At 35.7% G+C, this 14,627-nt stretch overlaps 2 protein-coding genes across 2 annotated transcripts; both read right to left on the reverse strand.

Annotated features, from left to right (window-relative positions):
• Positions 1 to 1,712, reverse strand: MYB36 (myb domain protein 36). Its single transcript, XM_047310151.2, has 3 exons — positions 1,385 to 1,712; positions 1,164 to 1,293; positions 1 to 989 (listed from the first exon to the last, which is right to left on the reverse strand). Exons 1-3 carry the CDS (start codon positions 1,518 to 1,520, stop codon positions 170 to 172), a joined length of 1,086 nt encoding a protein of 361 aa, XP_047166107.1. The 5' UTR covers positions 1,521 to 1,712; the 3' UTR covers positions 1 to 169.
• A 4,879-nt stretch (positions 1,713 to 6,591) lies between these two features.
• Positions 6,592 to 13,245, reverse strand: LOC148207018 (kinase superfamily with octicosapeptide/Phox/Bem1p domain-containing protein). Its single transcript, XM_088105281.1, has 9 exons — positions 10,154 to 13,245; positions 9,933 to 10,037; positions 9,667 to 9,819; positions 9,187 to 9,350; positions 8,913 to 9,060; positions 8,708 to 8,830; positions 8,532 to 8,619; positions 6,962 to 7,461; positions 6,592 to 6,869 (listed from the first exon to the last, which is right to left on the reverse strand). Exons 1-8 carry the CDS (start codon positions 12,560 to 12,562, stop codon positions 7,295 to 7,297), a joined length of 3,357 nt encoding a protein of 1,118 aa, XP_087961407.1. The 5' UTR covers positions 12,563 to 13,245; the 3' UTR covers positions 6,592 to 6,869; positions 6,962 to 7,294.
• Positions 13,246 to 14,627: the final 1,382 nt, after the last annotated feature.

The following is a 14,627-nucleotide window of genomic DNA, read 5'->3' on the forward strand; positions in this document are numbered from 1 at the left end:
TTGTTCAGAACAAACTAGTAGTTTCTACATTACTCAGACATTGATCGGATTTACATTATTATATTCACGATGTTGTTTACAAGACCTGCTACTTCTCATGCTCCTCGTTCCACATCTTATGACTAACACAACAAATTAGCATAACCAGAAAGTTAAATCCTTGTAATCACTACAGACTGTAACCCAGTTCATAATCTTGGAACATCCCTTGTGTTAAAAGAGCTGGAGTAGCAGATGAATCCCAGGAATTTGAGGATGCTGATCTGGTATCAGAATCATTGGACCACCAAATCAGGCTGTCCTTGGAACCATTCATCTCTCTGAAACAATCAAATTCAGCCATCTGATGATCTTCCTGAGGCACGTAACCCATTGTTCTGTTGTTCAGAATGTCATCTAGTTCAGTTTGCAGTGCACCGAGTTGCTGAAATCCCACATTATTAGTCTGTTCAACAGCCTCAGCTCTTGGTGCAAGACTTGAGTGCATTGGATTATTATTGCTCTCAGAAGCAACAAAGGAAACTCCACTGTTACTTGAAGGAATATTCTCCAGAAGATGAACCTGTGGGCTATGGATCTTTGCACCATCATGTTGAGGCTTGTAGATGAACTCATCTTTTTGTCCTTGTTCGACATGGGGGGTAGGCAAAGCATCTTGCACCACAGGATTAGAGCCGTCATTCAAAGATTGCAGGCTCTGGATCATCTTTTCTTGGAAAGGATGCAACTTAGGCCACAACGCAGGGTTATTGTAGAAAGAGAAAGGGTTTTGAAGGCTTTGAAGTTGCATGTGCAGTTGGAGTCTTTCAAGGGCTGAGCTGCTTAGGGCATTTGAATAAGAGTTCTCCTCTATTCCATTATTTGTGTCCTTTGTGTTGAAGTTAGATTGTTTGCGCCTCCCAAGCAGTTTCTTCTTCAATCTAGTGTTCCAATAGTTCTTGATGTCGTTATCTGTCCTTCCAGGTAACTGAGCAGCAATTATGGACCACCTATACAGATTATGTTGGAACATGTTCGGTTAATTTCTAGGAACAACCAAAGAAATAACATGTGGAGGTAGCTAGACATATTCTAGTGACAAAGAAAAAGGACAAACAGTTATGTCGAGAAACAACAGCACAGGCGCGAAGATAGAGATTGGGGTTTTTGAGAGAGAGAATGACCTGCTACCAATGCTAATGTAAAGATTGCAGATGATGTTGTCTTCTTCTTCAGTAAATCCACCATGTTTGATATTAGGTCTCAAGTAATTTAACCACCTAAGTCTGCAACTCTTTCCACATCTCTTGAGCCCTGGGAATTATTTGTATCCATCAATAAGATCTCTCTTGGTCTCATAAAACTCTCAATAGAAAATAAATAAACATATAAGAAAGGAGTGTACCAATTTTCTGAGGAAGAGCAATCCAATTGCCACCAGTTCCGTTCTTTTCAATGTAGGCCTTAAGTGCAGCATCCTCTTCAGGAGACCATGGTCCTTTCTTGACGTTGGCCTTGTCACAGCATGGAGCTCTACCCATGTTGTTGTGTTGTTGTCTCTCTCCAATTAGGTTTCTCTTTATGTTTTTTGTTGAAGCAAATATCAACTTTGCTAGCTAGGATTGTTGGGAAACTACGGCGAAGGAAGGTTGTGATTTATAGGTAGCCAAGTATGGCTGATGTGATTCTTAAAAGGACAAAAAGTCTTACACACCTCACCCCCTCCATTCCCTCACTAGCTATTTTCAACTCCATTTTTTTCTTCTAGGGTTTTTTCATCCATCTTTCTCTCTCTTTCTTTCTCTGTCTTCCTTTTTGGATTAGTTCGGTCACCCGCGTTTAATTATGCATGCAACTGGACAAACGTAACATAAATTTCCTCTTCCTTTTCATAAAAAATTGCACTGCTTTTTCATAGCTCTATTAGTTTAATACTTCAACCCAATGCTACAAGTATTTGATCAATAGAAGTCTCCATCCTCTTAGTTTGTCGGCATTATCCTTCAAAATGTTCCATGTCAAGCCTTCCCAACACATCTTTTTCTATTGTGGGAAATGTACTGCGACCTTCCTATTGGTAAATTATTATTTCTTAAAAAAAATTACCCCTGTGTAATATTATTTAACTCAGGAATTCTCGTGGAAAGGAGACACATATTGCTTTGATTCAGTCAATAACGTGATCATGTAAAAAACAAATACATTTGCAGAGAAAATATGTATAAGCTTAACTTCTGGTCTATTATTTTAGCAGGTAAGTGCGTACGCAGATGAAGAATGGAAATGTCGCAGTGTACCGAATCAAAAACAGAACTTTTCTTTTTCATTTTTGGAAAATGTCACATTTCTCATCAAAGATGGAATATTTTCCTTCGTAATTCTTCAGCCTTGAATTTCAGATAGATATATATATATATATATTCCATGATGGTTGCGTTTAAATTGAAATTGAATAAATATTGCGACAAATTGGGTCATCTTCATGGGATTGTACGGACTTGAAACTAGGTCATAGTTATATTGGTTTTTCTTAAGGTCTCAACATAAGCACTATACAGTTTAAAGCGATTGAAGTGTATGTCAAACCAATATATAGATGTTGACGAGCTGATGATGAAAGTTAGAAAAAATAGTCAAATATCTTGAAAATGTGCCCTTGCTTTGTTTTCACCACAAAATCCTAACCAACTCATTCTTATGTCAAACCACACACCAATAAAACTGGTGTATTTCCGTCGTATCGGCTAGTAATTTCTAACTCAAGTTCATGTTATTCCACTCTCAAGTGCTTCATTCTCCCTCGAAGTCAAAATCACAGTTATTTAGCTTGAATTCTTCTCATCATACAAATTAGGTCTAAGTTACTTGACAAAGTTCTATATCATAACCCTTCATCGATCGGAGAAAGCAACAAAATCTTAAACAATTTCAACATTATGTCAATGTGTTATCTAGCAATAGAGATTTATTTCTAATTTAAATGATACGTTAATTATTTGTTAAAAAAAAGAGTATTATTATTATTTATTTCTAAGCAATTTTGTAAACTCAATCTTCTTATGCATATTTTGAGCAAGAACTCCAATTATGCTAATGGAACAGAGAGTTTCGGAAGAAGTTTCAATTTAGCAGTGAAGGGAGTTTTACATCATATAAAGAAACTTACGGAAACAAAATAGTTCTATAGATTGCTTTATATTTTTTAGTTGGGAATGCTTTTCTAGACATATATAGTTTAGTTACTGAATGTGTTATAACTTTTTCATCTTTTTTCTTTATTTGTTTCTTGTATGAGACTTGAAACAATCCTATTATTCTTATTTAACATATTTTTTTTTGTGGATAAAAAAAACTTATACAAGCTTTAAGTTCAAAATTTTGAATCGATTAACTATTATATAAAGAGATTTAAAAACAACACACCAAGTGACAATTAACATGTGAGTAGGGTGAAAATATATTGAAGATTACAATTTATATGGGAGATTCATTAAAAGCATCTATAAAAGTTTGTGATTTTTAATAATTTTAATTAATATATAAAATTGTATAGCTTACTAGTTTATCCAAAGTTAGAAGATGAAGACACGTTATAGCTCTCGAAGTAGCTTATTATTATAATTCAAAGAAAGGCTCTTTCACCAGCCTTGGAGTTGGAGATCGGGTTTGATAGGGCAATAATGTAGCTATGAGATTAAAAAATAAGAAAATGAAAAAGTCAAACATTGGATAAATTAATTGCTATATTTTTTGTAGTCCTTTCTTTAATTTTTGGTTATAGGAATTATTGGGGTTAATATCAAACAAAATCCCATTTCATTTTATTTTTCTTTTTTGTTCCTGTTTGACAAGTTGGATAGGAGACGTTAAAAGACAATAGGAAACTGTATGAAAAGAAGAAAAGATGTAAAACCAAACAGAAAGGTCATCGCAATATAATATTTTTGAGAAGAAAGAACCACTCATTGACCTTGGTTTTCTAATTTAATACTTCATCTAGTCATTTTTTAATCACTAAGAAGGAAAATAAAGGTCGAGAACCGCACTCACTTAGAAATATAACAAGGGGAAACCATCAAATTCAAAAAGCACTTATAGCTACCAAAATTTATAAATATTCATATCTTTATCATCAAATAGTCTCGGATCTTTGGGACCAAGAAAACATCCTTATGCTTGTCTTTCTCCTTAACTAAGAATCTTTAAATTGACGCTCTGTTTCTTTTTCAAGAAAAAGCTGAAGCCAAATGGGAGGAAGAACAGTACATTTCATCATCCGGAAGACCAATCTATTGTAACAACTGCTCAGTACAGTTTTGGTATGAGGATAAAAATGGAACACCAATCCAAAATTATCTTTCTAATTATCGGTTTTCTGCCTAATTTATTCATACATATTTTAATTAAGGGTATTACGTATTCCTATCTGTATCTAGCTCATCTTAGAAAGGTATTCGTCACTAAAACAAATTAGTGAATCTATTAAGAAAAAATTATATAAATATAATTTGAAACCTACATAAGATATTCAAAATCTTCTGTTATATAGTGCTGAACTTTTCATTTCTAGAGAGTAAAACTCGCAGTTAAATTTTAACAGATGAACTTTTCGTAATATTAGAAATTGAATTGTTTGGTTATGCTTTTGGTAGATGATTGATTAGATGTTGATCCGAGGAAATATAACTTTGCTATCATGACACCTGTGATTCACTTAGTTTATTTTAGTGTTTTAATTAGTAGAGTTTAAGATAAGCGCGAGATCGAAAAAAGTCGTTTTAGTATAAAAAAAAAACATTGATTGGCACAAAGATCACAGTGTTGTATATGTCGTCACTAGGGTTGACAAAGATGCTGTTAGTAGACTTGGACGCTAAACATTTATTTATACCAACACAATGCACCAGTATCAATTCTTCTTTAAAATCACACTAATCACAATTGCAGAAATACGTATACGTGTTATACTTGTGCTAATAAATAAGTATAAATCATTAAATCAAGTTCAAACTGTTATTATCCCCGTTTCATGCACTTTTTGTAAAATATTACACAACACACGTTAATACAATAGTTACGTTACCGAGTTCATCCCTTTCTCGAGTCACGCCCCATAGAAATGTCAAATGCTATAGCAGTTAGGTTAATTGTTTTAGTAATGCTTCTAAACACATATGCTTGGATCATATAATCTAGGTTTTTATAAGTAATATGACCTAAAATACTGAGTATAAGAAGTTACTATGATTTACTGAGTAGGTAATATTGAACCGGTTAAAGTACTGTAGAGTGAACAGCAATGTGAATTATTGAACATGAGGGGAATATGAAATTTTGTGAGGCATATTTATTTATAGAGATGTTGTAAGTAATTAAAAAGGTGGTGATTTAAATAACGTTGTAAAATGAAAATGTTACGTAATGCTTTTGGTGGTGATTGATGGGGTAGAATAGAGACAAGTGTAAGAAGTGAGAGTAGTTTGACTTTTATGGAGAAGTCTAACCCGTGTGTTAGGTAGTGAATAGAAGGAGTAGATGTTGATGTTGTCACACAAATTGACCTTCTGGATTTTCTTCGCATTCAGAGTTGGTGTTGCACCGTTTTTTTCTTTTCTTATAAAACTTCATTATATATAATCATTGGAAACCCATCATCCTCTAAATTCAAACCATATATATCAGATGCATTTGGTATGGGTACAGGGAATTAATGGAGTCAACCATGTTAAATTTCTCATTTTGTCATTTACGTCAGCCCCTCTTTCCAAAAGAAGAAAAAAAAATGGAAAAACTCTCAAAATGACGTTTTTTCGTATTGGTTCGTCACTTGGGGAGTTATCAACATAAACATCTTCTCAACAAGTTCTATCTTATTAAAAATACGAATAACTCCACCTAAAAAATGTCATTTAGTCATAAACTTAAATTGAAAATTTAATATTATTTTAAGTAAAGAGTTTAGCTTTTTTTTTTATTGAATTTAATTATCTTTTTTAAACTCTGCTGATATTTTCCATTAACATGACATTTTCCTAATTCATAAGAATACTTAACGTGGAAAGTTTGTGATATAAATTTGTAATCGCTTTTAATTCAGCAACTAATGCCACAACTTGCAAATTCAGAGTTCAGATCAAACGACGGTTTAGTTAATTTAGAGTATTTCATCATCGTCATTTTGCCTCTTGTTTTTTGCTTGTGCTGAATGAGAAAGTCAATTTTTTATGTTTCATTCTGTTTATCAAATTATTAAACTCGTAAAAATTGTTAAATTTATAACATTAAACACAAAATAAAAACTTAATTAGTATTACACAACTAATCCTTTTCAATCAAACGAGTGATTAGTACGTTGTCAGATGTTCGGATTTGCGTGAAAACGAAGTCTTGAAATATCGGTGACCATGGCCATAGTAAGTTTTTCAATTAAATCGCAACAGAAATATGTTGTGCTTTATAATTCATACTGAGATATCAACCGAACTGCAGAGTGAAACTCGTTCTAACAGAAATATGCAGCAAAAATTATTCTCATAAAAAAATAGTCCCAATACATGTTCTTCCTAGACATTAGCACACAATCTGCAAAAAAAAAATATTTGACATTATTCATACAAAAAAGTAAACTTTATTTATGTCATTAAGTATGCACATTCATGTCATTAAGAATATATGATATCAATATAATAAGCAATTTAAACAAAAATATCGACGAGAAATTGAATTTGTTCCATCAAAATGGGAAGCAGAATTCGTCATTATCCTCTCCATGTGAAAGCACAGGAGACATGTTGGTGGTTGGTTTATATACACATCCCTCCAGAAGGCATGGTTCCTTAGTGATAGTAAAGCCACAACTATTGCTACCATCACCCTCATCACCTGTAAAACTGCAAAAACAAAGTAGAGAACTGATAAATTACACGTTAAGAGAAGAAAATATTTTTGTGTCTGGTATCCACATAATAATAAAATAACTCACACTGTGATATATTGATGTTCCACCACAAGTAGCATTTTTCAGAACACCATGCTGCTTCTGGGAGAGAAACCATGTTGTAGTGCAAGTTACTGCACCAAGGATAATATCATTAAAGGTAACATTACAAAAGACTTTCTAGACTAAACCAAGGCATGATATCTCGATACAAGCTAGGCAAGCTTGAATACTCCTTTCAATTATTTTTCCCCTTTATAAAGCTATGCTTGATGGTGCCTTGAACTGGAAGAACCATGCTTCACCTTATTTCCCTTTAACCAATTCTAGGCTACATACAACTCGAGAAGTTCAATTAACTGACTCAAGATCAATTGACTATTTCACATTCATTGAAGAAGCCATACTCCTTAGCTTCTTGGAAATTTCTGAAAATGATGGTCTTTCTGCAGGATCAGAAGCCCAACAACTTTCCATTAGAGACTTCCACTCAGGATCACACCATGATGGTATTTGAGGACGTAAACTGTTGTTCACGATACCTCCTGCAAAACAAAGTACAACAATGGTGAAAGTTGATATATGGCCAATTCTACCAGAATATTCAGAACCCAATTGATGCTAGATATGGCCAAAGATCAAGACACTCCATCCTTTTGTCTAGAAATAGCCAAGTTTTTATTCATTTTCCAGTCAAATTATCTGTTACCTACGACTTTGTCGCAAGGATACTTCGGGACAAGTTATACACAACCTGTTACCTTCCAGTTCTAAAAAATTAAGTTCCTTACTAATAGTAGAATGATATTACAGCAGTACATCAGGTAGTTCAAGTAAGCACTAGAGCTTAAAAAATATAGTCATAAACTGACCAAAATATCATCACTGGCACCTGAATTTCAATTTTACAAATAATATATGACAGTGCTTTCATTTCTGTTCTTTTTTCATCAAGGGAATGTCTTCAAGATCAATTCTCAGTCTACATCTTAATAAGGATTCAATAACAGCATTGGAAGTCATATACTATGGTTCTCTCATCTGCGAAGCTACAACAGAAAATCACCAAAAAAAAAAACTGTTGTAACAGAAAAGTCAGGCAATCTTGTAATGCTGAAGCCCCACTCCCCCTGGGCCAAGTATGCAATAAGCAACTGACGCGGGAGAAATATTTAGAAACCCGACTGCACCTACTCTGTAGAGGAATGAGATGTGCTGTTCTGGAACAACTCAAAGATACTAAATACTCCATACAGAGACAGACACAGAAGACGATTCAGAGAAATATTATGCAAGAACTACAGTTAACTAAGTAGGACTACCAAAAAAAAAATTGAAACAATCCATGTCAGGGTTATTTTGCTTGAAAAATTATAGTCAGATTCACTCCAACCAGAACTAACAAATTTACTTACAGAAAGTATAAACTCAAATTTAAACGCAGTTAGTTGGTGACTTCCTGAGATAAATATAATAGAAGAGTGTACCAATACGCTTACAAGAAAATTTCTAAAAATATAAACTGTTGGGATGATTTTGCAACATTATATAGAAGTGTGATATGTAGGAAGACACAAAGTGTTCGTATGCATTTTGCTTGTTACTTGGCTCTCACCTATTATTGAAGCACAATGCATATCAGCATAGGGTTCATCACCTGTGAGCAACTCCCACATAACTACTCCGAATGAGTACACATCAATCTACATCACAAGCAAGTATAGACGCTGATCATCATAAAAAATGGAAAGAGTATTAGGTGTGTGAAGCCAAAACCAGCTATGCCAATACCTTCTCCGATACCATATTGCTTTTCCCACTAAGAAGCTCAGGTGCCATCCATGGCAAAGTCCCACGTACTCCACCAGACACTAGAGTGTTCTGTTTAACCTTTGATAAACCCAAATCACCAATCTGAAAAAATACACAAGCCTCATTTCAGTCTCCCCTTGCAGGTTGCTTTTGTGTGCATCAGTGAGTGTATTCTTATTAGTACCTTGCAGACAGGGCGTTGAGGATCTCTCATATTGACCAATAGATTCTCACATTTCAAATCAAAATGCACAATATTTTTTCCATGCAAATACTCCATCCCAAATGCAGCATCCATGGCTATAATGAGTCTCTTACGACGATCAATTGTTCTGTTAAATTGCTCAGAATAAACAGCATAAGTAATACATCACAAGATCCATGAAGGTATTCCAATGGGAGGCTACTCAAAACATTAAATATTGATGAAATATAAACCCATGAATGCAACAAATTACCTATCTTTCTTATGCAAGAACTGTTTCAAAGATCCATTAATCATGAATTCTGTGACTGTTGCTAAAGAACTGTCAGGGCCATCACGAACAATGCCATAAAAGGAGACAACATTTGGATGATGCAATGAACTCAACATCAATGCCTCCTTCCAGAAATCTGTAATCTGGAGCAAGAAGCAGAATGAAATCACTATATAGGGTTGGGTATCAAATAAACGTTTCAATATGTGCTATGAGTGAATTTCTATGTAGAACAATGGATTGACCCTTGACATGAATCCAAAAGCAATTCTATATTCTATATTATGCACATCTAATACATTCAAATATTTCTTGTAGAGCAAATTTCAGCCTTTTCAAGGAAGTCGTTTTCGGGCAATAGATTGAAAAATTGTGACAGAGATTAGAAAATTCTTATTCTACAAGGTTTAAATCTACAGTTACTTAAACGAAGGGAAAAACATCAAACACTAATAATACCAATCTTGCTCTTTCAGATGGCCTTCCAGCAAAACAACTGGCTTTTATTCTCTTAATGGCAACGTCAGAGCCTTTCCATTTCCCATGATAAACAGCTCCATAGGTTCCAGAACCAAGCTCGCGGATCTCCTCCAAATCATCATTTTTAATAGTCTGAAAAATTATCAGCATACTATCAAACCCTAGGATGTGGGAAAAGGAAAGCCAGAAAAGACCTCAAAACATGATACGATGAGAACATGACGAACTTGAGTAAGAAAGAAAACCTGCAATCCCCTGGCAATTGCTTCTTCCTCAGCCTTCGTAGGCTCAATTTTAGAAGTATCTACATGGTCACTTTCAGAGTTCAATTCTAAATCACCATGAGCATTCTACAAGACAAATAAATACACATCATAAAATGAAGCAACACAACCAAACCTCAATAAAAGAGAACAAATTTAATTTAAATTTTTGAAAGACGAAATTAAAATCACTCAATTGTTACCTCTGGCTCTACTTCATTTATTGTCTGTCCCTTGACGTCTAAATTTTGATTATGAGAATTGGCTGGGTCATCCTTAGCAGCAGTTTTCACCACTTCAGCAACTTCTACTGCATCCCTTTTCACAGAAGCAATCAACTCAGGCAAGAGGCTTAATTGATTACCTAAATGCTTATAATCTTGTGGAACAGAATGGTCCTCATCAGCCAGTTTCTCAACATGCCTGCAGTCTCCTTCAGGTTTAGACTTTGAATTATTAGAATCAACAGAAGCAGCAGCTGGACATGCATTCTCAGCAACTTTATTTTGCTCTGAATAATATACAGTCTGCGTGTCAGGGCCTTTAACCTTGTCCTCAATTTTTACCACTATTCCTTCTCCAAGCAAAGTATTTGATTCGAAAGTCTTTGCTGTAGCCAAATGGGTGTCATTTCTTAAAACCTCCTGATTATGAACCATATTAAAAGATGATTTTGGAACCTGCAAAGGTTCCAAGCAGGTACCAGTACTCACGTCCTGTGGAGGGTGAATGGTATCTACAGTAACTGGGTGCTGATTCTCTGGACCAAGGAGTGTTGGATTCAAGTTCAGAGCATGTGCATGTGAATATTCTGGGATGGCTTTACAATCATGTCCTGTCAATTTCTGTGAGGAATCAACCCATTGATTTTGAGTATCTGGTCCAATGTAAAACCCTGGACTGCCTTCTCCCCTGACTAATGCCGCATTTATCATACCATTCACCTGCGGAGGTGAGGTATTTGCCTCATAAGATGGTCCCAAATGAACAGGAATTGGAGTATTCCTCCATAAACCAGGTGGATGTCCACGGGGCACAGCATAATTACTGTCTACTCCATAAGGAGAAGATGGATTTCCGTACCGCACATTGCATTCTTCTAGTGGAGCAATTTGTACGTTTGGTGATGCAGTCAGGGTTTGGTCAGGGAAAAGTTCAGTACCCAATTCAGGTCCAACCGGTTGATGAAGATAATTGGACGACAGGGCGTGTCCACCGGTCACACTACCATGCCCAAGAGAGATATTTGCAACTGGAACATCACCCACTCTTCCAGATACAGATAGATGTCCTCTTGATTCCTCAACCCGAGCAGTTGTTGGATGCTGCAAACCCCAACCTCTCTCATGATTTTGAGTATCATTATAAACAGACCTGTGATCACCATTAGGTTCATTGGGATACATTGCGGGATGTAACTTTGCATCAACATTCATGGGGAAAGCATCCCTATTTGGCAGGGGGCATTCTCCACATGGATTAGCAACCGGTAGAAGTCCATTACTTATATTAGAATGTTCCAGATGTGGTTGACCTCTCTGAAAACCCATGCGACACTGCTCACATATGTTGTTCCCATCAACAACATGGGAACCATGAAGAATATTGCCTGGAAAACCTGTCTTTTCAGAATGTGCTGCTCCAGTCGGCACCCACAAAACATTATCAGCATACTGCTGTTGATTATCATACACAGGATGGTGGTTTACATGATGTCGAGCATAGTCTTCCGGCCCTCGATCAATGCACTTATCTGGTAACTCTGGAAATGGCATTCGGTACCTACCAGACGGCGACGATGGAAATTCAACTAATGATCTGGAGTCGTGGAGAGCATGGTGTCTAGGAGAGTAATAAGCAGGATTCCAAGGAGAATCCATTTCAGTATACCTTGGGCCCACGGTTTGCGGGTGCTGGATCGAGAGATGATGCATATTATACGGTGGCATAGATAGGTCCCCACTTCTGTGAGTATGAATCCCACTTTCCACACTCATTGGATTGAAAAACTGTTCACCAGCCACATGGATATCCTCAACAGGGCTAATCATTGGAAACTCTCCTTGTTGCAACCTCCTAAAGTCAGCAACATCATTTAAACTATTCAATGCATCAACATACCTCCTCTCAGAATCATCCCCATCAATGAAATGTGAGGAACCATCCTGCTCGGATTGTGAAAACAAAAATATCCTGAGCCTAGTGAATCCATCCCCTGACCCCAACTTGTCATACTCTTCCATCATGTTAACCACATCATCATCATTGACAACAGAAACAAGAGCATCAAGATCCTCGTCGGGCTGCTGGTACTTCAACACAGCAGCCCCATCATACAGCTCTCTCATCTTCACCATCAACTCCTCGTAGCTAATATCTCTACAAACACTCACAATTCGTGTCTCGCCACCGACGTAACGCAGCTTCCCATCTTGGGGACGGGGCATTATGCTCCCCAGAAAGCTGCACAAAAACTTAACACGCCGGCTGTCTTCGCCGGAGCCTGAACCGGCAGCTGGCGATCGAATTGGACTATCCATGACGAAGAATTCTTGCCTTTGATCAACTTCACTCTCACACTCGTTCAAGCATTGAAACCCTTTATTACACATGAGCACCACTCACATCATCACAACTCACGATACATCTTAAAACTCCAAACTTTCACAGCCTTAAACAGGGTAGCCCCACCCAATAGGTGAGTCAATGATTTGGAATTAAGTTGAAGATTAGGATAAATAAATAAATAAATGATAAATAATAAATAACAGAAGGCCGATCACATTTCTAGAAACAGAGCCTCGAGGCGATGGCAGAAATAGAATTAAAAGAATATAAGCAAAAACAAGAATCCAAGGCGGCGACTTGTGCAGATCCGTATTCAGAGAGAACCATCAGCAATACCTGAGACGGGGAATAAGGCGATAAACAGATAGAAAAATCGGAAATTTGGGAGTGAAAGCGTGACCCAGTGGAAAATAATTGATGGGTTTGAACAGGGGTGATGGTTCTCTCAGACTATATTTTGCGGTTTTTGAAGTTTGGAGATTTCGAAAGAGGTGAGGTTAGGGTTAGAATTGAGAAGACAGAGAGAGATTGGGAAAAAAAGGAAGGTGGAATTGAAAGGGTGGAAGAAGGAGGAAGAGAAGGAGGAGAAGGAGAAGGTGGTGATGAGAAGGAACGCCATGGGCATATGGGAGGAAGAGAGTTGGGGCAGAGGTTGAAGATTGCAATTGCAAGATGCGATGGGTGATTGCCATGTAGAGTCCCACGTGGCACTCTCTCTTAACGGTATTTCTTGGCATATTATTTATCTCCCTCGCATATGCCCTTTCTTTCTACGCTCCCTTCTGCATGTGACCACCACACACACCTTCAATTTTTTTTCGATTTTTCATTTATTTTATTTTATTCTCCTTCGTCGATTCACTCAATTTCTTGACACCACCCACAAATTATGTTAATTATACGTTTTCATGATTTTTTTTTCTCACTAATTAATGAATTTAGAAGTCGTGGAAGTAAGAGTGGATGTCATCAATTTGGTTTTGTTTTGGGGGGAGAGAAAAATTATTTGAATTTGACAGGACTTCTTTTTAATTTTAATGAATGGACAATTTTTTATTTATATACTTGTAAATAGTTTTCAGTTTTTATTTAAAAATCTAGAAAATTATAAATTTATTATTGTTTTATCAATAAACACATTAAAGAGTCAAACCCAATAAGATATATTTTTATTATGGAACTACTTAAATATTTAGATTATATTTACGTGTTATAATTAAATAGAATTATTTAATCTTTTAGTTATTATTTATATTCTGTTATTATTTATTATTATATTATTATATTTTTCGAGTAGATATTATTCTAATAAAAACATATATAATCATATAAATATAATTAATATTTTAAAAAGAATATACATCTTCATATTTGATATACTTATTATTATACAAAGATCTCGCGTGAAAGAATTTTTCTAGTAGATCTCTCCCTCTCAACATTGAAGAAACTCTTTCCACATAAAATGAGCAAGCAACCACCATTAGTCACCAATCTATCTACTAATAAACTTTATTGTCTTTAAATTTAGATTACGGATTTTATTAGATATAGTAGGAGGAGGTAAATGTCTGAAATCTTAAGAATAAAACATTATAAAATACATGAATTGCTTTGGTGTAGATTGATTCAGTTTCAAAAAATATGATGTCTACAGACCAAATAAAGATTGGATTTCAGTGGTCTTGTCTGAGATAAACCTAATTATCTTAAAAAGTAATCAAAGTAATATGTGTATACATCTTGAATAGGACAAATCGTAAAGAAGTTTGCCTACCGTTCCAAGTTTATTCTGGTCTAGATTATTATTTTAGGAACTGATCATTTCCTTATTTTCGTTTTGCGTCTTCGTTCTTTCTTTCGAGATTAGGAGTGTTCTTGGGTATTAGGTTCTTCTTCTTTTGTTTCTCTTCCTAAATCTTGTTTTTAGGATGACGTGATGATGCTTAAGCCTCTTTTAACCTTTATTAATTGGTCACGTGATGAATAGAGCTTCTTTGTTATCCCCACCTTCATGTTGGATGCTTTTTTACCTTCTTCCTGCTTTAGTCAACCAAGGTGCTCTTCTTTTTGGATTCCCAGCAAGATCGAATCTCCGCAGTACACCAC

This window comes from Vigna umbellata, chromosome 1 (assembly GCF_029865625.1).
Source record: "Vigna umbellata cultivar VRB3 chromosome 1, Vumbellata_1.0, whole genome shotgun sequence".
Taxonomy (NCBI): domain Eukaryota; kingdom Viridiplantae; phylum Streptophyta; class Magnoliopsida; order Fabales; family Fabaceae; genus Vigna; species Vigna umbellata.

Coding starts and splice junctions, on each gene's coding strand:
- MYB36 (XM_047310151.2), bottom strand. CDS start 1,520: ATGGGTAGAGCTCCATGCTGTGACAAGGCCAACGTCAAGAAAGGACCA. Junction 1,294..1,384: donor TGCTCTTCCTCAGAAAATTG/GTACACTCCTTT, acceptor AATAATTCCCAG/GGCTCAAGAGATGTGGAAAG. Junction 990..1,163: donor TACATTAGCATTGGTAGCAG/GTCATTCTCTCT, acceptor TAATCTGTATAG/GTGGTCCATAATTGCTGCTC.
- LOC148207018 (XM_088105281.1), bottom strand. CDS start 12,562: ATGTGTAATAAAGGGTTTCAATGCTTGAACGAGTGTGAGAGTGAAGTT. Junction 9,061..9,186: donor TTCTTGCATAAGAAAGATAG/GTAATTTGTTGC, acceptor GCAATTTAACAG/AACAATTGATCGTCGTAAGA. Junction 8,620..8,707: donor GCAATATGGTATCGGAGAAG/GTATTGGCATAG, acceptor CTTGTGATGTAG/ATTGATGTGTACTCATTCGG.